The sequence below is a fragment of the Chionomys nivalis genome, chromosome 2 (assembly GCF_950005125.1).
Source record: "Chionomys nivalis chromosome 2, mChiNiv1.1, whole genome shotgun sequence".
In the NCBI taxonomy this organism is placed as follows: Eukaryota; Metazoa; Chordata; class Mammalia; order Rodentia; family Cricetidae; genus Chionomys; species Chionomys nivalis.
Window position 1 is genome coordinate 85,571,845 of NC_080087.1, and position 26,444 is coordinate 85,598,288.

At 40.5% G+C, this 26,444-nt stretch overlaps 1 protein-coding gene across 4 annotated transcripts in view; it reads right to left on the reverse strand.

The window, feature by feature from the left end:
• Positions 1-1,898: 1,898 nt before the first annotated feature.
• Positions 1,899-26,444, reverse strand: part of Lsm14a (LSM14A mRNA processing body assembly factor) — a 45,979-nt gene continuing 21,433 nt past the window's right edge. The window contains exons 4-11 of one of the 4 annotated variants that reach the window (XM_057762091.1): positions 17,975-18,097; positions 13,789-13,965; positions 13,446-13,511; positions 10,033-10,215; positions 9,759-9,930; positions 7,802-8,033; positions 5,411-5,467; positions 1,900-3,561 (exon numbers count right to left, since the gene is read on the reverse strand). In XM_057762091.1, the coding sequence (XP_057618074.1) occupies positions 5,444-5,467; positions 7,802-8,033; positions 9,759-9,930; positions 10,033-10,215; positions 13,446-13,511; positions 13,789-13,965; positions 17,975-18,097 (977 nt within the window). In that variant the 3' untranslated portion in view covers positions 1,900-3,561; positions 5,411-5,443. Of the gene's footprint in view, positions 3,562-5,410; positions 5,468-7,801; positions 8,034-9,758; positions 9,931-10,032; positions 10,216-13,445; positions 13,512-13,788; positions 13,966-17,974; positions 18,098-26,444 lie in introns of all 4 variants that reach the window. The other 3 variants (XM_057762093.1, XM_057762092.1, XM_057762094.1) reach the window with 3 other exon arrangements.

Genomic DNA, 26,444 nt, shown 5'->3' on the forward strand with positions numbered 1-26,444 from the left:
GCTTCAAACTCAGAAATTCGCCTGCCTCTGCCCCCCATGTGCTGGGATTAAAGGTGCATGCCACCACCGACCAGCCAATTGTCTTCATAGTATTTGTGTGTGTGTGCATGCACGTATACATACGCACATTTGAGGGCATACACGTGACTGCTCAGAGGACATCAGGTGTTTCTTTCTTTATGGCTTGATACTTCATTCACTTGAGATAGGCACCTCTATGGACTAGAAGCTTGTTTTAAACGGGCTCTCTGGGGGCGGGAGAGATGGCTCAGAGGTTAAGACCATTGCTTGCTCTTCCAAAGGTCAAGTTCAATTCCCAGCAACCACATGGTGGCTCACAACCATCTGTAATGGGGTCTGGTGCCCTCTTCTGGCCTGCAGCCATACACACAGACAGAAAATTGTATACATAATAAATATTAAAAAAAAAAAGGGGGCTCTCTGACCTAATGGTGGGGTCACATGCACACATAGCCAGGGACTACTTTTTCATATGGTGCTGGGGACTTGAACTCAGGTCTTCAGGCAGCGTAGCAAGTGTGCTTACTCACTGGGTAGTATTTTTTGAGGTAGAAGGAACCACATTGTACTTTGAGCTGTGTAACTGACGGACATTTACCCAATAATACACTCTTTTCCTTTCTTTTGCTTGCCTCTGTCTCTTGAGTGTTAGGATTGAAGGTATGCACACCATGCCAGGCTATGGCTCTTTATCCTGTGACCCGTCCTTCGTCAGGGTTTCTTTGTGTAGCTCTGGTTGTCCTGAAACTTGCTCTGTAGCCCAGGTTGGTCTCAAACTCAGAGAATCACCTGCCTCTGCCTCCCAAGCATGCAATTAATAATGTGCACCACCATTGCTCGGCCCCATAGTCTAATGATGGATGCATCCTGGTTATCCAGAGCCAAACACCACTTCTCACACTGCTTAGCAACCCTATGGAGGTCAACTCAATTCTGCCTCAGAACCACTGGGCTGGATTAACACTCTCAATCCTCACCTCACATCAAGCCCTACTCTTGGAGGGAGAAACAGAGAAGTTTTTCATCTTCATTACTCTTTGTGGTACTGAGGATTGAACCCAGGCCTTACACTGCTGGGTGGGCTCTCAAGTTTGGTTATCTGTTACACTTACCTGCCTACAGAGGTGCACTCTGGACAGTCTTCCAGTGTGGCCTCGATGTGTTTAGTCTATTCTCATGTCACAGATCTCAATGGATAAAGGGATTTCTAGCTTTCCTTGATCAGCTATGACGACAAATCAATGTTGGAAGTGGTTAGACATGACTTAGTTACTCCTGGGCAAACATTACCATCGCTGTCTCCTGCACTCAAGATCCTTTCCATTAATCTTCTATGGAAAGAATGTCATTACTTATGAGAAAGAATTTTGAGAACATGTTCATTGAACAGTTTTATTCTGTTTTAGGATAAAAGTCTTGCTACTAGAAGGTGCACTATGGACACGTTTGCTGCCAGTTATTATAGGGACAGTAAACACCCCAGTCAATGACCCGGGGGGCTGTAAACCAGTGTGAGCTCATGCTGCATGGGCACTTACAGTTCCGGAACTGGCCAGGGACATCTCAGCCTAGAGGTATGGCCACAGTGCATGCTTTCAGGGTGCCTAAAAATGTAGTCGATACCATGATTTGTGGGTTCTCCAAAAGAGCTAGTTGTTCACATGCAGGCACACAGTAAACTATGGCTGCCAAGTACCAGATCTCAACAATGAAACCAAATTACAAAACATCTCCTTGTTAAGCTATACAAAAGATATAAAATTTAAAAATAATCAAGCATCCTTAAATGGTGTAGGAGGTCTTTCAGTATTTGTATTGCTTTCACCAGCTAATCAATAAAGAAACTGCTTGGCGTGATAGGCGGAGAAGACAGAACTGTATTCTGGGAGGAAGAAAGCAGCAGATCGAGCTGAGCCGCCATGGAGCTGCCAGGTCAGACATGCTAAATCTTTTCTGGTAAGCCATGACCTCGTGGTGACATACAGATTATTAGAAATGGGTTGAACCAAGATGTGAGAGTTAGCCAATAAGAGGCTAGAGATAATGGGCCAAACAGTAATTTAATTAATACAATTTCTGTGTGATTATTTCGGGGGTTAAGCTAGCCAGGCGATGGGACACAGCCCGCTCCTCCAACAACACTTAGTCTGATTCTCCTACAGCACAATTTCCCACCCCTTTATCACTACTGAATGACAAAAGTAACAAGAATCAAAGTAGATAAAAGTAGTCAAATCTTTGGATCCCTTTATTCCATGGCCTTCGTCAAAAACACAAAGTGGCCAGATCTTTTCCACTATAGCTTAAATATCAAAAAAGATTTATTAGTAATTTACAGTTAGCAACAAACGTGTACATGGAGTCATCAGTGGGTCACAGGCCCACAGACTGTGTTAGTGATGTTTTACAGGTGCAAGACGGTTCGGAAAATTCCATCTTCTTGAAGTAAAACAGGAGTCAGTGTCATTGCAACAGAATTCCAGGCATAGCAGGAGGAACAGGTCAACTGATGCCTAGTTTTAATGTCTTACAAAAGGGGAAAGTTACTTATTTGAAAATACAGTGAGGTACATTCTTATTTATGATTATTTACATTCAGACACTGAAAATATCTGTTATTTGGACAAATTCAATGATTTGCTACAAAATGAAGTCCATACACTATGCACGAATAATTTATCCTTTTTAGATAATGGAATAAAATTATCAAATCTTCATTTATGTTCCAAACATTAAAAAAAAAAAAAAATCAAAAACTTTTAAGCCTGGAAAGCAAGGGGAAAGGACCCACCCACAGTCCTACTCCTCAGCACACCGACTTCTGCAAGGACACGTATGTTTGCTGACTTTAAACGTTTATTTTTTAAAAAATTAGTTGCTTTTTATACAGCTATACAAAGTTCTTAATGTTTCTTTGGCAATGGAATATAATGGAATTTTACAACTATATAAAAAAGTTACCTTTGCCTAAGAAACAGTATTTACCTGTGTGTACATATTTGACTGACAAAATTCCCTACCATCCAGCACCCTAATTAAGTGTTGAAATAAGCTACCTCATATTATAGGATCTCCAAAAAGAAAGAAAAAGATACAGACACGCACACATACATACACGCGCACGCACGCACACACAACCTTCTGTGGCTCAAAACACAGTATCACGGCCTATCTGCAGGCAACTCGAAGTAATCACCGAATACAATTAATTAGTGATAAGAAAATCCTGTCAGTGATGAGAAAACACTTAGCAGTTCCACTCAGCTCGCTGGAGTTGGACTCTAAGCAAGGACCATGACCTCCTGCTACTCCGCACACACTTATGCTCTTGTCAAGCCTTTCTGCCCAAAGCAACTGCAGTGTAGCTTTGAAATGAAGCAGAAAAACAAACAGATAAACCCAGCGCTGGTGACAGACAGACAGCAACTTCACTTCTTCATCTTCACAAAGACGGAAACCACTTTCCAGGACCAGGAAGAGCTAGGAGTCACCTGTTTTCAAAGACTTGTTTGTAGACTATGCAGCAACTTTGTTGTCTTTCTAAAAAGGAAAAAGAAATATTAGTTCATGTTCTAAGCCAAGGCTCATTGGTAAGAGTTTTTTCTTAGTTTGCCGAAGTTTATTCAGGTTACTTTAAATACCCTCCTCTTATTTTCACAGAAAAAAGCTGTCTCCCTGGTTTCTGGAAACACTGCTTTAAGTTCACTTGACAGTGAGTGGGTTTTCCAGTCAGCAGAGATTGTAGCAGTGGTTGGACTGACAGGTAGGCCACTCTGCAATATGGGGGTACCTCACTGCCTTTGATTACCCTAACAATTTAACACAACAGTTTAACTTTCATTTATTTACTCATAAAACTCTTTTGAAATAAGCTTCTTAAATTCCTAAATTTTGACATCTTTTACCAAGCAATATAATAATCCAGAAGGTAACATAACATTTCTTTCTAAACCTGCATGCTAGTAGAAAGCAGTGTTATTGGATTTAGAAATCTACTTTTTAAAAATAACTTTCAAATATATTTATTTTTACTTTGATCATCTGTGTATGCGTGCACACGTGAGTGCCTGTGTTTTTACACAGAGCTCAGGAGAGGGCACTGGGTCCCTGGGGCTGCAGCTACAGGAGTTGTGAGAGCTGTAAAAACCCAGTATGGGTCCTGGAACCCACACTTGAGATCTGAAAAAGCAGCAAGCACTCTTAACTGTTCAGCTGTCTCTCTAGCCCTAAGGGTTAGTACTTGCCAGCAGAGTCCTGGCCCATCATACATGAAGCCCTTGGCTTTATCTCCACCACTATGTAAACTAACTGGTGGCGGCACATGCCTCTAATCACAGCACTATGGAGATGAAGGCAAGAGAAACGTTTAGCCCTACTACACAGTAGGCTCAAGGCTAGTTTAAGCCACATAAGACCAGGCCTTAAAACAAACAAACAAAAAAACCAAAAAAACACAACTTTGTAAGCTTAAAAATTAAAAAAAACCAAACTCTTATATTTGAAATAAGCTTGAAAACCAAACTTGACTGGAAAAATGAGAAACTATAACCAGTAAACTGACCCTAAACTCAAGTTTACATATAGTACAGTCAGGGCTTCTGCTACCCTCAGACAAACAGCCACCACAGTCTGCGCCCTCAGTCCTTGGGTTCTGCATCCTCGGGTTTTAGGAGTAGATATAAACTAGGCATGTGTGTTTATGTGTCTGCATTTGTACAAAGCATGTAGAAATCCTGTCTCTCCCCGTTAGGGCCTGCACAACTGTCTGCGTACTAGTCGCATCACTCGACTGTGTTAGCGGTAATCTGCAGGACAGGGAAAACAGGAGCTAGCAGTGAAGCCTAGCATAAAGCACCCGAGCAACACGGGTGAATTCCTGTGATCAATCTCTAAACCCCACAAACAGATAAGAGGATACGAAGGGGCCTATGTAAACGCAACATTGTTTTATAAGAGACTTATGCACCCATGGGTTTTGGGATCCATCCCCCTTATAGCCACACTTTTTTTTTTTTTTTTTTGGGTGGTGGTGATGGTTAGGGTTTGAGATAAGGTTTCTCTGTGTAACAGCTGAGGCTGCCCTAGAACTCAGAGATCCTCCAGCCTCTGCCTCCCAAGAACTGGGATTAAAGGCGTGCGCCACCATACCCTGCACAACACCTAATCTTTAGTGATACACATCCTAACAGTAGGACAAGAAATTCCTAGTTGAAAGAGTTAACTTCACCTGAGTGTACAATACCAAATTATTTGTACAGTGTTACTAAAAAACTGAAGCACATACGGCAAAGTACAAGTTGGCACGGAAACAAATGAACTAAAAATGAACCTTCTGTCCCCCACCAAACCAACCTTCACACCTCCCAATTTCTTTCTTTTCTTTTTTTACCTTTCAGAAAGCAGTATGACCAATCCAGACCTTTTAGGGTCCAAAAGCCGTGGTTTTCTGAAAGGGTAAAAAAAAAAGACAGGCGAAAGAGAGGGAGAGAAGGAGTAAGGGGAGGAAGGAGAAATAAAAGGGGAGGAAAGAGATAGAGTCATTTCAGATTCTTCCTCCCCCACCCCAATTAAAAAAGTGTGTGTGTGTGTGTGTGTGTGTGTGTGTGTGTGTGTGTGTCAGTGGAAATCAGAAGACAGCCTGGGGCTGCAGTTACAGGCAGGTCTGAGTTGCCTGACATGGGTGCTGACAATCAAACTTGGGTCCTCTGGAAGTTAGCAAGCACTTTTAACCACTGAGTCACCTCCAGCCCCCAATTCGGATTCTTCATTGTCTCAGGACCCTCTCTGAAGAAACAGAAGACTCAGTCAGCCACCATGGTGACTGAAGCTACTTCACAGGAGTATGAACTCAAAGCCGACTACATCCATACCCCACTCCAGATATCTCCCTTCTCCAAAAAGAAAAACAGTACAGGACACAAAGTTTATGTGTAAACCATTATTCTTAGTAAAAACTGGAGTAGAATTACAATCACTGTGTGTCTTGCTAGGAGCTAGAACCCAGTCTAACACTAAGTTTATACCTCTCAGAGGTCAATCACCTGCCTCACAGGGTGAGGTGGAAGAGAGGATCACATTTGGCTGATTCTCTATGGTCCTATCTTCACTTCTGTCTGTTAAACCAAGTTTGCTTACATCCATCCCCAAACTAATACCTATTCCAGTGCTCAAAGAACTGAGTTGTGTATGGGGGAGCTGGCACCTCTAAGAGAAGTCAGACGAGCAAGAACAGTCTATAGAGTGAGAACCTGAGCTGAAGGGGTCTTGCAATTGCACGGCTGGGTAACAGGAGCTAATGACTTAAAGCTAATTCTGAGCAGTCTCGGCACAATATCCAAGACATTAAAATTAACATATCTGGCCCCAAATCCATCAATACTGATCTTCCACAGAGACCCTCAATAATAGCTAGTTATAAAAATCAGACAACAAAACTCAAGCCAGCAAATCTTTGCAACTCTCTTTTGCTATTACCAGTAATCTCTGTATAACAGAATTTTCCTCTTTTATTTTCTTTTCTTGTCAAAAATCTAAGATGGTTTCTTAAATGACTGGCCTCTTTCACTAGATAAATTAAACACAAAAGCATACTAATAAACGGAATTCTTCCCCAGCTGTTGGTGAATGCCAATATACCAGAGGGCTCTCAAGAGCATGCCATAATAAGAAAACAAGAGCCGAGTGAGTTCTCTACAAACCTATATTAAGAGCAGTGACTCAAGAGCCAACCTGCTAGGCCCAACACTCAGTGCCATTCCTCTCTGGTTCTGTGACCTTGGGCAAGTTATTTAATATCTCTGTATCTGTCTCCTTTGTAAGACGTAGGTAATAATAGAGCCGTCTCACAGAGCTGCCACGAGGTTTGAGTCAGTGTGTGAGAACCATGCAGCAGCGAGCTTGTCACTAACTAACTACTATGTGAACGCCAACGTTTTCAGATGTGCAGATTTAAAGCAAAGTGTTAAAGTGCAAAAATCTAGTAATATGAAATAAAGGTAATAGTCATTTTTAAAACTGTATAGTTTTAGTATTCCTTAGTGTTTCCCTTAAAATTTTTTCTTATAAAAGACAGAAAAAAGGTAACACTAACATAACACAGCAGCTACCAGAGTATTTCTTTTTCTTTTTTTAGGGGGGGGCGGGGGTCTAAGAGATTTTACTGGTTTATGAAATCCTTTTTTAAAAATATTTATTTATTTATTATGTATACAATATTCTGTCTGTGTGTATGCCTGCAGGCCAGAAGAGGGCACCAAACCCCATTACAGATGGTTGTGAGCCACCATGTGGTTGCTGGGAATTGAACTCAAGACCTTTGGAAGAGCAGGCAATGCTCTTAACCTCTGAGCCATCTCTCCAGCCCCCTGGTTTATGAAACCTTAACTCCTAGCTCTAGTAAAATGGCAAAAATCACTAGTCTTCTAAACTCCCTTGGGCTGAAAGAACAGTCAGGCTACAGGCAGCACTCTAACTGCTGCTTAGCCTGATGCCACCTTGAAGACACACTTTCTTTTTCTCAGGCTGACCTTGAACTCAGAGACCCGCCTGCCTTTGCTTCCCTAGTGCTGGGATTAAAGGCATGTACCACCAAACCCAGCTCTTTTTCATTTATTAGTCAAGAAACTACGGTCTTTTTTTTGTTAAAATAGATATTCTAATCATGTATATTCTCTAAGAAGTTAAACTGAAAGTTATTCTGATGTTTTAAAAATAATTCTGCCAAAACAGATACAAGTAAAATGTTCTGAAGGCCAATCCCACAGCATGTTGCTATACTTACCCTATATTCAAAATCTGCAAACTCCCTGCCCCCTCGACCACCTCTGAATCCACCACGAAAACCTCGAGGGGCAGTGAAGGTCCCTCCTCGGCCACTGCCACGTCCCCTGCTACCACGGAAGCCAAGGCCCCCTCGGCCTCGGTAGCCCCCACGGCCACGATGAGGACGAAGCGGGATCCCAAACGTCTCAGCATTTAACCTTCTCTCCTCAGCCCACGTTGGTCTCCTGTCTCTGTCATATAAGAACAGATGGACATTAGCGTGTTAGCTCAAAAAGTGGATCCCTCAGCAAGTCTAGGCAGCTCCAATTCTGGATAAATTTAATTTATTTCTCAAAATTAATTAACAACAACAAAACAAGCAGTTAATGTAAATTCTTCCAAGCCTTCCTGGCATGCAAGCCCGATACATTTCTGTAGTATGCTTTCACATGATACAGAGGCTAGTTTCTTATAAATACAACTGATAAGAACCTTAATATGAAGATAATTAAGACTGAGAGAATTCGCAGATTCCACTTGACCCATAGAAAGGAAGACAGAGTTGGTAGGAAAGTCTTGTCTTAGAGAAGCTAGGAGATGGAGGCCCTCGTATCCTAGCTCCTAATTGGACCTGATGCAATTAACCCAGCAAGAGCTTGTGTGGTTATAGTAGACGTTGGGCCGAGCAGGCTCAGGCCTCCCTATCCACGCTTAAACTGCACTAAGCTGCAGTCAGGACAAAGGTGATGTGATGTGGACAGCATGGCTTCTGCAGCCCTTCACTCACTGTGCTGGGCTCTGGACCTCTAATATGACAGACTGTACTGTATGAATCAATTCTGAAAAAACATTTTCCACCTGGGTTTGGTTTCATTTGAATTACAATGCAGACAGGGTAACACAAAGGAAAGGTTTATATGCTATACTAATGCTTCTGTTTTAACTAGTATCTAAATCCTTACAAAAGTATAAGCTATTCTTTTCAAGACAGATCTCCCATAACATAGGTTGGCTCTGAACCCCTCATCCTCCCGACTCCACCTCCTACCCAAGTGCTGGGATTATAGGTTAAAGTCCATGATTATTTTTCTTTCTTCTTGGTTTTCTGAGGCGGGGTTTCTCTGTAGCGCTGTGAAGCCCGTCCTGAACTCACTCTGTAGACCAGGCTGGCCTCAAACTCACAGAGATCCACCTACTCTGCCTCCCAATTAAAGGTGTGTGCCACTATTCCTGGTCCCTTTATGTTTTTATTTATTTTCACTATTTAAAATCATTTGCAGTTGTGTGTGTGCCGTGTGTGCCACTACCACCCAGCCTCTTTTTCCTTTTGTGTTACTAGGATAAAGCCTAGGGCCTCGCATATGCTAGGAAAGTATTCCTCCACTGAGCTACATCCTCAACCTTTACTGCTTTAGAAGGAATATCATTTTAAAAATTTGGGCTGGTGAGATGGCTCAGTTGATAAAGGTGTTTGCCAGCAAGTTTGACATCTGGGTTCCATTCCTGGAAAAAAACATGCTAAGAGGAAAGAACTGATTTCCCTTAAATTGTCCTCTGGCTACCACATCCACTCTATGGAATGTGTGCACGCAAACAAACAACCCCCCCCCCCAAAAAAAAAACCTTATCAACAGTAATTTCTTTTAGGAAAAGAAAAAAGTCATTACAAAAATCAATTGTGGGGGGGCTAGAAAGTTGGTTCAATAGTTAAGAGCACTGGTTACTCTTCTAGAAGACCTAGGTTCAACCTAAGCTCCCACATAGTGTCTCACAACCTTCTCCAACTACAATTCCAAGGAATCTGATGCCCTCTTCTGGCCTGTGGGCACTGCATGCATATGGATGTACAGACAAGACACACATGCGGGCAAAACACCACCATAACGCATAAAATAAAAATAGTAAATCTTAGAAATTCATTGCGGTCATAGGCATTTTACATGTCAATGCCCCGAGAGCACATGAAAAGATTGTACCTATTATCATCACAGGAAATGTTGTCAAAGAAGGATTTAGTTTTGTCATAGTAGCAGTTGGGCCCAAGAGGATCTTCTTCATCAGCATTTCCTTCACTGTTCTGTGTATCAACTCCGGAGTCTCCTTTATCTTCACCATTTACAGGCTTCTCTTGTTTCTCAAGTTTATCTTCTAATGAAAAACATGCAAGTTAAGATTCTAAACATCCAAGCTGTAAAACATCTTCACCTCAAAGATAATAATTATTTTCTGATTAAAAAAATAAAAACTTACCTTTTAATTTAAGTTTATTATGAAACTCTCTGTCGATTTCCTCCTTGTTAAATTGTGCATTTGCACTTTCAAAGTCAAAGTCTTTCTCAAATTTCATTGGACCATCTCGACGAATACCAAATCTTCCCCTGCCACCTCGATGGCCCCCACGTCCTCTCCTTGGAACAGAAGGAACACCTGGAACTACACAAGAAAGAATATAACAAACATTCAGCAGGTAGCAGCTGGTTTAGGACAGTACTGCAGTCTTTGTATGAAACGATCTACAATATAAATGTTTAAAGGTCTCTATATGTACAGCATATATGTATTTTTATATAAATGAGAAATGGGGGGTGGAGTGGAGAGATGGTTTAATGATTAAAAACACTGGCTCCTCCTGCAGAGGACCTGTGTTTAGTTCTCAGCATTCACATGGTGGTTTACAACCATTCAAAACTCTAGTTCCAGGGAGTGACTTATGCCTTCTTCTGATCTCAACAGGTACTAGGCACACATGTACACAGACATACATGCAATTAAAGCATGCAGACACATATAATAAAAATCTTTTTTTTTTTTTTTTTTTTTTTTTGGTTTTTCGAGACAGGGTTTCTCTGTGGCTTTGGAGCCTGTCCTGGAACTAGCTCTTGTAGACCAGGCTGGTCTCGAACTCACAGAGATCCGCCTGCCTCTGCCTCCCAAGTGCTGGGATTAAAGGCGTGGGCCACCACCGCCCGGCTAAAAATCTTAAAATAACAACAATCCCCCCTGAAATTGGAGCTGGAGAGATGGCTCAATGGGTAAAGGAGTTTGCTGTCAAGCCTGACTGATGACCTGTGTACAATCCCTGGGACACATATGATGCTAAGACAGAACTGAATTCCACAAGTTATCCTGACCTCCACATCTGTACTGTGACACACCTGAGCAATGGCACATATACAGAAATAAACAAATACAACAAACAAGCAAAAACAATTCCTGCAAGTCGTCTTTTGATCTTTATGGGTGCACAGCAGCATATACATGCCTATATACACAGAGAAAAACAAACAAATACCAAAAAGAATTAAATTGCTAGTGGTACACACTTTTAATCCCAGCACTCGGGAGGCAGAGAGAAGTGGATCTCTGTGAGTTTGAGGCCAGCTTGGTCTACAGAGCTAGTTCCAGAAAAGCTCCAAAGCTATAGAGAAACCCTGTCTCAAATCCTCCCCCTCACCCGCAAAAGAGAGAAAGTTGCTTAGTATGCATATTAAAAAATAGAAATAAAGGTTTTTTTTTTGTTGTTGTTGTTGTTTTTGTTTTTTCGAGACAGGGTTTCTCTGTGGTTTTGGATCCTGTCCTGGAACTAGCTCTTGTAGACCAGGCTGGTCTCGAACTCACAGAGATCCACCTGCCTCTGCCTCCCGAGTGCTGGGATTAAAGGTGTGCGCTACCACCACCCGGCGAAATAAAAGTTTTTTTTTTAAATATTTATTTATTTATTATGTATACAATATTCTGTCTGTGTGTATGCCTGCTGGCCAGAAGAGGGCACTAGACCTCATTACAGATGGTTGTGAGCCACCATGTGGTTGCCGGGAATTGAACTCAGGACCTTTGGAAGAGCAGGCAATGCTCTTAACCTCTGAGCCATCTCTCCAGCCCCGAAATAAAAGTTTTTAATGTAATTTTTATACAGTTATGACTATGAAGACCGTAACAAAGAGATGTATAATTGACAGATCTGGAGCCTTCTTCACTATATTAACATAGGCTCTAGAAATTCTCTTCCTTCTGCCATGTACCCCATACCCAAAGTGTCAGGTCCTTTATGGAAAGGATAACAGGAAATAAGAAGTACATAAGAGCATAAGCGAACACTAATTAGCACAAACTGCAGGAAAAGATGCTTTTCTCACAATTCAGATAAACAACAGACAAGAGAAGCACCAGTCCTTACTGGTTCCAAGCACTTCCTGCTTTCACTGTTTCCTCTAAGCAGCTCCACTTATTCAAGTCTTCCAGATCTATGTATTCTCTTTCTACAACACCACCACAGGATCTCAGTCAATCACTGAGATGTGATAAAGTAATACACAGCAGTATAATTTATAGTGAAAACTTGGGAACATCCAGTACATGTGTGACTAAGAAAAAAATAGAACATGGAATAGTACTTAGTGTGAGTTTAACTAAAAAAAAAGTACAACACAGAGTACGATGAACTCAATGAAGTACAAACTGCATAGTTAGATGAACTGTGTAACATACTGACAAGAATCAGAAATGACTACAAGGTAACAGGGCTGTGCTCATTGTTTGCTAAGGAATAGCAAACCGAGTTTGAGAAACAACAACCATAAGCAACAGATCCAGACCATTAAGTCTAGATAAGCAGGTCTTTTAACACATTCAATTTTATTATTATTAAAAGCAACTCAGTTCCACGCCAGGAAACAGGGCATGATTCACCTTAAAGTCCAGCATAAAGAATGTAAAATCCAAGAAGAAACTGTAAGAACACTGTTCTGTTAGTGACCCTTAGTGGTGGATGAGGGTAGTGAAGCTTTTTAGTTATCTTTTATTTATTTTTGTGATAATAGAGACTGGCTCTAAGACATTCTGGATACCAGGCAAGCATTCTACCATTGAGAGTTATCTCCAACACAGGTGGTGAGTTTAAGGAAGATAAATTTACTTATTACTTAACAAAGTATTATTAAAAGATTTATGAAAAGACTATGTGTATATATGTGTATGCACATGCCCGCAGAGTCAGAAAGGGGTGCATGAGATGCCAGCTATAGTGCTAGGAAACAGACATTTCCCTACAAGAGCAGCAAGCACTCTTGACCGCTGAGGCATTTCTACAGCTTCTTACATAACTTTGCATGATAAAATATGGTAATTATTCACCTGTTTAAAATATAGTAACTACTCCACAACAAACAAAACATAAAAATCCACACAGAAAGCAGTAAGCCACTACCCAGGAGGTTAAGGAGGAGGATCTCTTCAGTCCAGGAGGTCCAGGCAGAATGCAATTAACCAAACTATATCTTCCTAAGATGTCACCTACTTCTGACATTTACCTTCTGGTCTGTCTTTTTATGGAGGTCAGTCTGCCCCATGTGCAGACTCACAACAAGCCGCTGCCTTGGGGTCAGTCCTCTGTAGTCAACAATTTCCACCTTTCTTTTTATAGCAACTATGCATTTCTTTGAAATGCTTTCCCCCATTGAGATCCACAGCACACGGCCTTCAGATCCAGGTAGCTGCTAGGTGTGGTGGCACATGCCTTTAATCCCAGCACTTGGGAGGTAGAGTTCCAAGACAGTCAGGGCTATACAGTGAGGACCTGTTACAATCAGCCAAGCAAGCAAGCAAGCAACCACAAAACCCCTCCAATCAAATAAACCCAAACTAGCTAGAGCCAGGTAACTTACCTATTTGCCTCTTGCTATCATTTCTGAGCTGCTCATTTTCAGGCCTTGGAACTTTGTGTACTTCAGCTATAGAAAGAGACATGCAAAGTGACAAATCAATTCAGAATATATACCCAAAAAATTTCCACAAAGTTAGAATGGAGATGACAACACCCCAAACAAACAAACAAACAAAAACCCCACACACTCCCACCACTTTGAATCAAATTTGAAAGACCAAACACTATTAAAATAAAGTTCAGCTTAAACCTGCTAGGGTCGTTCATATAAAGTAACCCTCTTAATGAAATGAGGAGATGGAGAGTGATCATCCGTGCAGGAACAGTAAACAGCTCAGCTCTACCTCGCCTGTGCTCTTGGTTGTCTATTGCTTTCTGGCTGGTAGATGGCAAAGGCCTGGTTGGTACAGGGCTCCTTCTCCCAACAGGTGCTGGAGCAGGTAAGTGGGCCGAGGCGGTCTGTACTGCTTGTTCCATGGTTGGACTTTTTCTCAAAGGGTCTAACTGAGGGCTTGATCGACCTAAAATGTAACCAAAAGATAATAAACTACCCTAACCTAGAATTTCAAAACCATCTAGACCTTTTAAAAATAAGTCTAGAATTTTATTCTGCTAACTCAAATCCTCAGCATAAAACTGAATTAATGTGCCGGGCGGTGGTGGCACACGCCTTTAATCCCGAGGCCAGCCTGGTCTACAAGAGCTAGTTCTGGGACGGGCACCAAAGCTACAGAGAAACCCTGTCTCGAAAAAAAAAAAAAAAAAAAAAAACAAACAAAAAAACAAAACAAAACAAAAAACAAAACAAAAAAACCAAACTGAATTAATTTTATTAGACCAGTGCTTAAATCTACTTATCTTTAGTGGGCTGATTATTCAGCCAATGAAAACAAAACAAAAACAAACAAACAAAAATCCACAAAAAATACAGTAACAACATCACTGCCATGAATTTATCCGTGTTTCTTTCTTTGTTCTTCTTCTTTCTTCGTTTTTTTTAAGACAGGGTTTCTCTTTGTAACAGTCCTAGCTGTCCTGGTACTCACTCCATAGACCAGAGTGTTCTCAAACTCAGAGATCCGCCTGGCTCTGCCTCCTGAGTGCTGGGATGCAAATATCACGCTGTAGGCATGTCAAATGGAGGCTTTCCTAATCACAGGATTATACCGACACATTCATTTTTTTTTTTTTTTTGAGACAATCTCATATAGTTCAGGCTGGCCTTCAGCTCCTGATCCTCCCGCCTCCATCACTCAAGTGGTAGGATCCCAGGTATGAATAGCCATGTAAATGACTAAAGCGCGGAGTTCTGCTCTAAGAATATACAGGACAATAAAGTACGGCAGGCAGACGGTTCTTACAAGCCTTACCTGTTTGGGTAATTAAATGTCAGAATTTAAAAGACAGCAAAAACAAACTCTTCTGAGAACTCCAGAACAGTCACACTCATTCCCAAAGTCACACAGAAACTCTCCTGCCCTGTCTCTATTTATCAGGGGTTTGACTTATTTATTATGTATATAGTGTTCTGCCTGCATGTATGCCTGCACACCAGAAAAGGGCACCAGATCTCATCAGAGACAGTTGTGAGCCACCATGTGGTTGCTGGGAATTGAACTCAGGACCTCTGGAAGAGCAGCCAGTGCTCTAAACCTCTGAGCCATCTCTCCAGCCCCTATCATTGCTTTTCTGAGAAGAAAGCCTGCAACTTGGAACTCATCAGTACAGAAATAAAAACAAAGGGAGACACACAGAGTGAGTCACTGGCTCATTGGCTGTATATTAAATTTCCTTTTTACTAACAACTTATTAATCACGGTGTTGATTTTGCTACAAATAGGAAATGTAGAGTATACGATTAGGAATAAATCCAGAAATGATTTCAGCAAAATCAAAACAACATTTTTGAGTGTTTGAGTGACCATTACATTGTTATCATAGAGTTAAAAGAAAATTTCATGTATTTATACAAAATTCAGAAATTTATTTAGTCTTTTTTTTTGAAACAGTGTTTCACTGTGTAGCCTTGGCTGGCCTGGAACAGAGATCCATAAGCCTCTGCCACCAAAGTGCTGGGATTAAAGGTGTTTATTACCACGACCAGCTTTATTATTTTCTTTTTAAAAGATTTTATTTTATTTTTGTTCTGTGTATGTGTTTGTCTGTGCACCTGAATATGGGTGCTTGAGAAGAAACTCCTGGGGCAGGAGTTTCCCGTGGGGCTGAGTTGTCTGATACACATCCTTTGCAAGAGCACCACAAGCTCTTGCTGAGTCACCTGTCCAGCCCCTGAAATCCAAACATTTTAGTTAGTAAAATTTAAATGGATTCTTAGACTTTCTGTGCTGTGGATTTATACAAATATCCACATCAAAATTTAATAAAAATACTTCTGTTTTCAAGTCTTCAGTACGAGGTAAGGAATCCAATCTTACTTTTCTTAAACTACCAGACACCAACAACCCTTACGGGAATAATCAGCCCTTTCTACTATAATTTAATCTAGAAATCTTAATCATCTACGTAATCCCATTCCTTTCCCTATACCTGTTGTGCAGAGGATCAAACCCAGATCATAACACACAGCTAGGGAGTGTTCTACCACTCAACTATACCACCAGATATTACATTTTGTATTCATGGTGGGGCTGTTTCCAACATTGTATACTGTTTTATTCATCTCTAAAAATTTATTCTTATAGTTTTATTATACCAAATAATAAAATAATAGGTAAATTAGTTATTTTTCAAGTATGTTCTGCTATATGTCCAGGTGTATTTTTAACATCTACTTTTTACAATTTTTTTTTTAATGTATATGATACTTTGCCTGCATGTGTACCATGCACGCGCAGTCTCCACAATGAAAAAGAAGTTGGATCTTCTGAGATTGGCATTACACATGATTATGAGCCTTCATATGAATGTTGAGAATCAAATCTGGGTACTCTGGAAAAAGCAGTAGTGCTCTTAAATCCTGAGCCACCTCTCCAATCCTATTTATTTGTCATTCTTTCTTTCTTTAAAAAAATACTTATTTTATATGTATACAGGCATACCAGAAGAGGGCACCAGATCTTATTACTGATAGCTGTGAGCCACCATGTGGTTGCTGGGAACTGAACTCAGGACCTCTGGAAGAGCAAGCAGTGCTCTTAACCTCTGAGTCATTTTGTTCAGCCCCAAAGTCTCATTTTATAATTAAGGAAATTAAGGCTTATTATTTTTCAGTCAGAGCTCTAACAAAATATAGCAAAACAAAGATAAAAATACATTTATATTAGTTTTAAAAAGTCTGAAAAAACATAACAAAATGTAAATACGCCACTTGTGGGTAGCAAGACTATGGTTTTGTTTTATTCTTTATGCTTCTATTTCCAAGTCATTTACAGAAAATCTTTAAAATTTAATACACATCTATATATTTAAATTTTTCTGTTTAATTATGCTTGAGTGTGAGGTATCTTTCACTTCCCAAGGAAGCTAGAAGTTATCAGCTTAGATCCCGCTGGAGTCATGGTCAGGTCTGAGCTGTCCCATGAGGGTATTGGGGACTCATCTCAGGTCATTAGCAAGACTAATTCTAATTAAGTCCTCTTAACTGGAGCCAACTCCATACTCACTATGTCAGCCAGCATGAGCAATGCTGACTACAATTACTTTAAGGCTTGTGTCTTAAAGAACAAAACATACAGGATTATGCTTATTAGTACTGGCACGATTTGCTCTTCACCAGCTTTGCCCTGTGACTGTTTCACTTTGTGAAGTGACATCTACACTGCACTACTGAGAAAGTAAAGCAACAACCCACCACACTGACTGCAGCAGTGAACACAGCAGACACAGGGCTGTATGATTAAAGATTATAAGACTATCTCGAAGAACAGAAGTTTTTCAAAAACGACAACAGGATCCCTTAAGCTTACTAAAATGTTCATCTCCAGGTTCCAGGGCTTCTAATATTCCAGATCTCGCTTATGGCCTACATTTTCAGAAGCACTACAAAATGGGTCTTTTGTGGTGATCCAGAGACCGAAGGCCCCATATCTGTATGGTCTTAGGAGAGACTCAATAGCATGCACATCAGCAGTACATTTCTCTGGATGGGTTTTCAAATTTACCTAGCATAGTTCAACGTTCAGTTGTGAGTCTAGGACGAATCTGATAAACTTTGAAAACAAATGTTAAACACAGAATGCTCATTACTTCAATTCCAATGTGTAAAAAATTTAAAAAGTACAAATAAATAGTAGAAGCCATTAAGCAAAACTTTATTGCAATAGAGTAACCAGGAAAAAAACTTCCAAACTAGTGAAGTTATGTTGGCATATACCTGTAACCCCAGCACTCAGAAGGTGAAAGCAACAATATACTGAATTAGCCTAAGATAAAGGAGCAAAAGTTCTGTCTTGAAAACAGAATTTAAAGATCCAAGCACCAATAACACATACTGCTCATAAACCATCAGAACAAAGCAAAAACTGCTAGGGAAGTTTAGAATCCAAGTACTTGATAGGCAGAACAGCTTACCTTGGGCTAGCTGTGGTTTTACAGATCTTGTATCTTGTGTGAAGGCAGAACCAACTGCGCTGCTCTGGGATAAGGTACTGCTATTTGATGTTTCTGTTCCAAAGGATGTCAAGGAGTTTCCAGCTTGAAAAGATTAAAACAAGCAAACAAAAGAAATCATCATTTTACTGATTGTCTAGGTATCCAACCCATACTTATAAAAAAACATGTTGCAAAAATAGAGACACAATCAGATAGTGAACAGCAGAAACAATACAGTAGACACTGACATTAATTTCAATTATTTCTGTAAGGTGAATCACAGATTCACCATTAATGGCAGTAGACAACAGACTTGGTCTGTAACGCTTTCTACTCTGAAGAACTATGGTGTTGCCTTTTGCCCAAAGCAGCTACAAAAGAGTGAGAATTATGAGTAACAAAATGACTAGAAAGGACCCAGTTCTCTGCCATACTTGTTCCACGAATCTTCTCTAAGATGAGTAGTTGAGGCTTTATATATGGCACTTTTAATATTCTATCCAGGAAGGTTGTCCCTGTATTTCAACAATCCCTACCTCACCTCTCATTTGTATACCTCTATGATGGTAGTTAGAATAAGCTCTTAATAAATATACTTACATTGCTATAGTATTTGAGAACCTTCTAATGGTTCCCAATGTCCCCCACTATTACCTCAGTTTATAAAGCCCTCATTACCTGTCCCTCTTCTCACCTCACTTTGCATATTTGAACCTGTGTAATCTGTAAATCGCTCTTAAAATGCAATCTGCTCATTTCTAGGGGGCACTCCAGTTCTTCCAACTATTTCTAACTACTTCAGCCATGGTGTTTAAGACACTTTGCTGCTCCCCAGACTCCTCCTGATCTGATGAGTTCTACTCTTCCAAACCCTTAAAATGGGCCACCAGAATGTAGTAGTGTCTCACACACGGAGTGCTCTGACCCTCCCTCCAAGGCACATTCCAGGGAGGCTTCCACTCTGGCCAGCTCTGGAAGAGATGGAACATCACCCCCACACACTCTGGGAACATAGCAAGCATTTTTAAAGATCCTGCTCTTGTTCTGAGGCCAGACAAACATAAGCTACCCCGAGGGTGTGTACTCTTATCCCCTTACTTGCTGCTTGTTGGAGTGTCAATTCAATTGTAGCAAACTCTGCACCTTCTACTCTTCTTATCGTGACCCACATACTACTGATTCACATCTGTATGTATGTCTCTCTCCCTCCCTCTCTCTCTCCCTCTCTCTCTCTCTCTCTCTCTCTCTCCCTCCCTCCCTCCCTCCCTCCCTCCCTCCCTCCCTCCCTCCCTCCCTCTAATGTATATCTTGCAGTTATGGACAGTTGTGAGCTGGACCAGAAGCCCAGGGATGGCACCACCCACCATGGGCTGGACCCTCCCCCATTGCTCACTAATTCAGAAAATGCCTTAGGGTTGGATCTCGAAAAGGCGTCTCCTCACTGAAGCTCCTTCCTCTGATTACTCTAGCTGGTGTCAATTTGACACATGAAACCACCCAGTACATAGGGTAATTAATAGGCGTGAACCATGACGGCCTCCAAATCACTTTTTATTCAAGGCCTAAAAAGGGTCAATCAAGGTTTGCATTATTTATGGAGATTTTCAGCTGTTACAACACTATCTTTTAAAATGGTGGTTTTCTTTCCACTGAGCTATACAAGAATCTTTATGGGAAAAAAAAATCAGTATTTGGATGGATCTACTTCAGTCTTTCACTTGCCCATATTTGTCTAGCTTTATGCCAATAATTCACAGCTCTAATTATGCTATCTTTGTAAGTCTTGAAGTTGGGTGATATAAACCTCAAACTTCTGTTTTAAAAAGACCGATGGGACTTTGACATGAATGTTTAACCTGTGACTCAAAGCAGGAGAGCTGCTTCTATAAGGTTCTGACTCCACCCATAGGCGCTCTTGTGGAGCTTTAGTCTCTCAGCAGCTCGTGGTTCTCTCTGTAGAGCAGGGCTGCCTCAGCTTCAGAAGTTGTCATCTTCTGGGTCAGACAATATTTTGCTATCAGGAGTTGTCCCAGCATCCCGACTCTACCCACCACATGCCAATACAGCCTTTTTAAAAGCTCTTCATTGCCAAATATCCCTCAGAGAATGTGGGCATTTTGGCCCTTCTCCTTGAAAAAAGCTACCACAGAAGTTTTAAGGGAGCTTTTGTTTCCGGGTATGTGGTGCTAAAATTATTTTATTTCATGCATATTGGTGTTTTGCCTGCAAGTGTATCCGTGTGAGGGTATCGGATCCTCTGGAACTGGAGTTACAGACAATTGTGAGCTGCCATGTGGTCTTGGGAATTGAACCTGTTAACACTGGATGAACAGCCAGTGCTCTTAACCACTGATTCTTCTCAGCCCTAAGTATGTGGTGTTATTGGCACTATTACTGTAAGCAGTGTTGTGTTACATACTTTAATACTCTGTTCATAAGGTGTCAGCAAATGTATTCTGCAGGCGGTCTTTGTGATTTATCTTTGAACTGTTACAAATCAATTAGTTTGCACCATTTCAAATTTTGTATTTTTTCAAATTATCTTTATTAATTCCAAATTCACTTTTTGTGACTTGAGAAGATAACAAATATGATTTGTCTGTGGCCCTGATTAGGATCACTGAAGAATCAATTTCTACTTGTAGATAATCAACATTCTGGAAGTGTTAGGATTTTGTGTGTGTGTTATGTGCGCACACGAGTGTGTGCAGTTACTTAACTTATTCACTCACTCACTTATTCATTCACTCACTCACTCATTCATTTGAGACAGGGTCTCACTGTGTAGCACAGGCTGTCCTAGAAATCACTATGTAGACCAAGCTAGACTCTTTCACAGACAGGTGTTGGGGAATATTATTTTCAGGTGTGTGTGACTTTCGTTTACGTTGCATTTGTTTAACTCTGTGAAGCTGTGTTACTGTGCCTGTCTAAAACACGTGACGATTCTAATAAAGAGCCAATAGTGAGGCAGGAGCAAGGATAGGCGGGGCTGGCAGACAGAGTATAAATAGGAGAAACGAGGAAGAGGAGCAAGAGAACAAGGAGAGGAGGACATCAGGGGCCAATCGCCTAGTCAGTCAAGGAGTAAGAGGGAAGGAAAGGCATACAGAAATAGAGAAAGATAAAAGCCCAGAGGCAAAAAGGTACTTGGGATAATTTAAGAAAAGCTGGAAAGAAACAAGCCAAGCTAAGGCCGGGCTTTCATACATAACAATAAGCCATCGTGTGATTTACTTGGGAGCAGAGTGGCTGGTACCCCACAAAAGCCAAAAGAGTAAAATATCAAACAATAGACAGGTATTCGTCTGCCTTTGCCTTCCAGGCACTGGGATCAAAGGTGTGTGCCACCATGTTCATTCACATTTAAGATTGTTATAGCATTTGAATTAACTGACCCCTGTATCATTATGAAGATATGACCTTTACGTGTTATTAGTATGTATGATAGTTCTTTTTCGTTGTCTTGGTGCCTTTTGTTCTATTCTTAGTAATTAAAAATCTATACAGGGGACTGGAGAGATGGCTCAGCAGTTAGAAGTACACAGTATTCTTGTAGAGGACCTGAATTCAGTTCCCAGCACCCATGTCAGTTGGTTAACATGCAAGCATCTGTCTATTGAGTCAATATTCTGCCATTCTGCACATAAGAGTATTGAACTTCAGCACACCACGACATACCAGCAAACCTATCTTAAATTATTCCTGTTGAAATCATCACCTGGGGTAAACAATGGGAGGAGGGGATCTAATTATGCCCATGTTCTTTATTTTAACCTCTGCTGTACAATTAATTAAAATGGGCAGTTAGAGACTGGAAATGTAGCTTAATTATACAGTGCTTGACCTAAAAGTATGAGGCTGTAGGGCTGAACCTTGTAAAGGCAGGACTGCTGGTTAGTTTTTAATACTCACATTTCTATAACTTCCTTTTCTGCCCCAGCAATACATGCCTATTGTCCACTCTTTAATAACAATATAGACATACTGTTTTGATACTTTACTTATCTGCGATATCTTAATTTTTTTTAAGGATCTACAAATTAGAGGCAATAATTTTCATTTCTGTATAAACAATCTTGCAAAGATGATTTCAGTATCAGCTTACAAAGACAGTGCTTAAAAAAAACCTACCTAGTATATTATATTTTCAGTGTAGAAGGGTATCTCAGTGTGATTTATCTATTTTTGGAGGCAGGGTCTCATTTATTCAAAGCTAGTCTCAAACATTTCACATCTGCCTCCGGGTTAGAGAGATAGTTGAGCAGCGCAGTTAAGAGCAAATACTGCTCATGCAGAGGTCCTAGGTTCTCTGTACCAACAGTCCAAGAGCATATGATACTTGTCATGATGCCATGGGCTCCTGCATAAATGTGCCCATGTAGGCAGTCAGGTAGGCGCGTGCATACACACAAACACAATATATAAATAAATAAATTTAAAAATAAATCAATCACATGTATTTAGAACGTCTGCCTCCACCTCAGTGCTGGGAACAGAAGTATGGCCTCCACATCCAGTTAACTGTGGTGTTAGCATCAAACTAAGGCCCTCTTGCATGCTATGTAAGCACTCTATCAACTGAGCTGCATGCCAAGACTCTTGCTTGGTATCATTACTTTATCGTAAGCAAGAGCAAAGCACCCTTTCACATGTTTTTGGGACATTTGTATTTATTTTTGGGGAACAAGGTTCCTCTGTATAGCTCTGGTTGTGTGGGAACTGGCTTTGTAGACCAGACTGACTTTGAATTCAGAAATCGACCTGCTGGGATTAAAGGTGGGTGCTACCGCTCCTAGCTTGCTTTGTTTTGCTTTTGTTTTTAATACGTATGTGTACGTATAAGACACTTGTACATGTGTATACAAGTGTGCATTGAGGCCAAAGGTCAACATTGGGTGTATTCCTTAGTTGTGCCTCATCTTTTTGATGATCAGGGTCTCTCCCTGATTCTGGAGTTCACCATTCGTCTAGACTGGCTGGCCACTGTGCTTCAGAGATTCATTCAACTCTGCCCCTGGCCTCTCTACTCATCTCAATAGCTGTGCTCAACTTTTATGTAAGTAATGGGGATCTGAACTCTGCTTTTGTTTCCAAAGATGAGAACTTGTGGATTAATTCCAGAATAATGTGGTTTGATGGACCAAGACTCCCCCCCTCCGCCCAAGCAGGTCACCATGAACACCCCTAAAAAATTACTTCACCCAATAAAAAGCAGGAAGCAATTTGGAGAGAACTATGCTCAAATTCCCAAATTGATGTGGGAGTGTCTTCTATCTGTTGCTTTCATTGGTTAATTAATAAAGAAAACTGCTTGGCCTGATAGGGCAGAATTTAGATAGGCAGAGTAGACCGAACAGAATGCTGGGAAGAAGGGAAGTGAGTCGTAGATGCTATAGCTCTCCTCTTCAAGATGGATGCAGGTTAAGATCCTTTCTGGTAAGCCACCACCTCGTGGTGCTACACAGATTAATAGAAATGGGTTAATCAAGATGTGAGAGTTAACCAGTAAGAGGCTGAAACTAATGGGCCAGGCAGTGTTGAAAAGAATACAGTTTCCGTGTAATTATTTCGGGTAAAGCTATCCGGTGCGGGAGCCGGGTGTCGGGAAGCAGCCTGCTGCTTGGCACTACACCCAAATATTGTTTATAAATGTTTGTTTCCATTTAAAGGGAGATATGCTATAGGGGTTTGCATTGGTATGGATCTTGGTTTGTTGATACAAATTTAAGGTCAATGTATATTTCTGCTCTTGATTAAGGTATTGTGTTTGTGCAGCTCATTTAAACATGTAATGTACAATTAAGTATAGGTTAATAGATAGTCATCTATAATAGTCAAGTTTGTAGTCTTGCGAGTTAGATTTTCTAGATGTACAGAGATATATTTCAGATGGATAGCTATTCTTCAAACCTATTAAAGATTACAGAATATGGCATTTAAAATGTTTTAAGAACTTAGGACTTTTCATGACAATGAGACACATATGCTCCTGGCAGAACCAATTCCTTCAAGAGGATGATGGGCATCAAAGTGGCTCCTTATAGAGTTTGTTAGCCATTTGGGCAAGAAATTATTCTTGTCTGGATTTCTTAATGTTATGCTGTATGAAATGGACATGCAGGACCCACAGAGAAATGACGCTGAGCTTGCCTAAAGGTGAGACAATCATTCGGGGTTCCTGCTTCATGAAAGAGTCTGCCAGACATTCTGCAGGACAAAGAAGAAAGTGACTGACAAACTGCCAATATAGGTGGAACTGTCTTTGAAATTTCCTGCTTTGGATACAAGATTAACTAAAAAAAAAATCAGTAGCCCTCCTTTACACGGATGATAAATGGACTGAGAAAGAAATCAGAGAAACATCACCCTTTATAATAGCCACAAATAGCATAAAATATCTCAGAGTAACTCTAACCAAACAAGTAGAAGACTTGTATGACAAGAACTTTAAATCTTTGAGGAAAGAAATTGAAGATGACACCAGAAAGTAGAAAGATCTCCCATGCTCTTGGGTAGGTAGAATTAACATAGTAAAAATGGTAATCTTACCAAAAGCAATCTACAGATTCAATACACTGCCCATCAAAAATCCTAGCAAAATTCTTCACAGTCCTCAAAAGAATGGTACTCAATTTCACATAGAAAAGCAAAAAACCCAGGATAGCCAAAACAATCCTGTACAATAAAAGAACTTCTGGAGGCATCATAATCCCCGACTTCAAACTCTACTACAGAGCTACAGTACTGAAAACAGCCTGGTATTGGCATAAAAACAGATAGGAGGACTAATGGAACCGAACCAAAGACCTGGATATTAATCCACAAACCTTCAAACACAAAGATTTTTGACAAAGAAGCAAAAAATATCAAATGGGAAAAAAAAGGCATATTTAACAAAAGGTGCTGGCATAACGATATCAACGTGTAGAAGAATGAAAACAGATCCATATCTATCACCATACATAAATCTTAAGTCCAAATGGATCAAAGTTCTCAACATAAAGCCAACCACACTGAACCTCACAGAAAAGAAAGTGGGAAGTATACTTGAACACACTGGCACAGAAGACCACTTCCTAAATATAACCCTGGTAGCACAGACACTGAGAGAAACAATTAATAAATGGGACCTCCTGAAACTGAAAAGCTTCTGTAAAGCAAAGGACACGGTCAACAAGACAAAATGAAAGCCTACAGAATGGGAAAAGATTTTCACCAACTCCACATCAGACAAAGGTCTGATATCCAAAATATACAAAGAATTCAAGAAATTTGCCATCAAAAGAATAATCCAATAAAAAAATAAAGAGTACAGACCTAACCAGAGAACTCTCAACAGAGGAATCTAAAATGGCTGAAAGACACATAAGGAAATGCTCAATATCCTTAGTCATCAGAGAAATGCAAATCAAAACTTTGAGATTCCATCTCATACTTGTAAGAATAGCCAAGATCAAAAACACTGATGACAACTTATGCTGCAGAGGTTGTGGGGAAAGGAAACACTCCTGCATTGCTGGTGGGAGCGCAAGCTGGTACAGCCCCTTTGAATATCAATGTGGCGATTTCTCAGAAAACTAGGAAACAACCTTCCTCAAGACCCAGTAATACCACTTTTGGGTATATATACAAAGGATGCTCCATCATACCACAAGGACATCTGCTCAACTATGTTCATAGCAGCATTGTTTGTCATAGCCAGTACCTGGAAACAACCTCAATGCCCCTCGACCAAAGAATGGATAAGGAAAATGTGGTACATTTACACAATGGAGCACTACACAACAGAAAAAAAAATGACTTCTTGAAATTTGCAGGCAAATGGATGGAGCTAGAAAACATATTGAGTGAGGTAACTCAGACCTAGAAAGACAATTATCATATGTACTCACTCATAAGCATTTTTTAAAAAAGATTTATTATTTGTTATGTACACAGTGTTCAGCCTCCATGTATGCCTGCAGGCCAGAAGAGGGCACCAGATCTCATTACAGATGGTTGTGAGCCACCATGTGGTTGCTGGGAATCAAACTCAGGACCTCAGGAAGAACTGTCAGCTCTTACCCTCTGAGCCATCTCTCCAGCCCCTCATAAGCGGTTTTTAAACATAAAGAAACAACAACAACAACAAAACAGCCTACAAATCATAATCCCAGAGAACCTAGACAACAATGAGGAACTTAAGAGAGAAATACATGGATCTAATCTACATGGGAAGCAGAAAAAGACAAGATCTCCTGAATAAACTGGGAGCATGGGGACCATGGGAGAGAGTTGAAGGGAAGGGGAGAGGAAGGAGCGGAGCCGACAAAACTGTATAGCTCAATAAAATCAATAATAATAATAATAGCTCAATAAAATCAATAATAATAATAATAATAAAAATTTTTCTGCTTCATGGAAAAGCCTGCCAGATACTGTGAGCTTGTAGGCTGAAGATGGATGC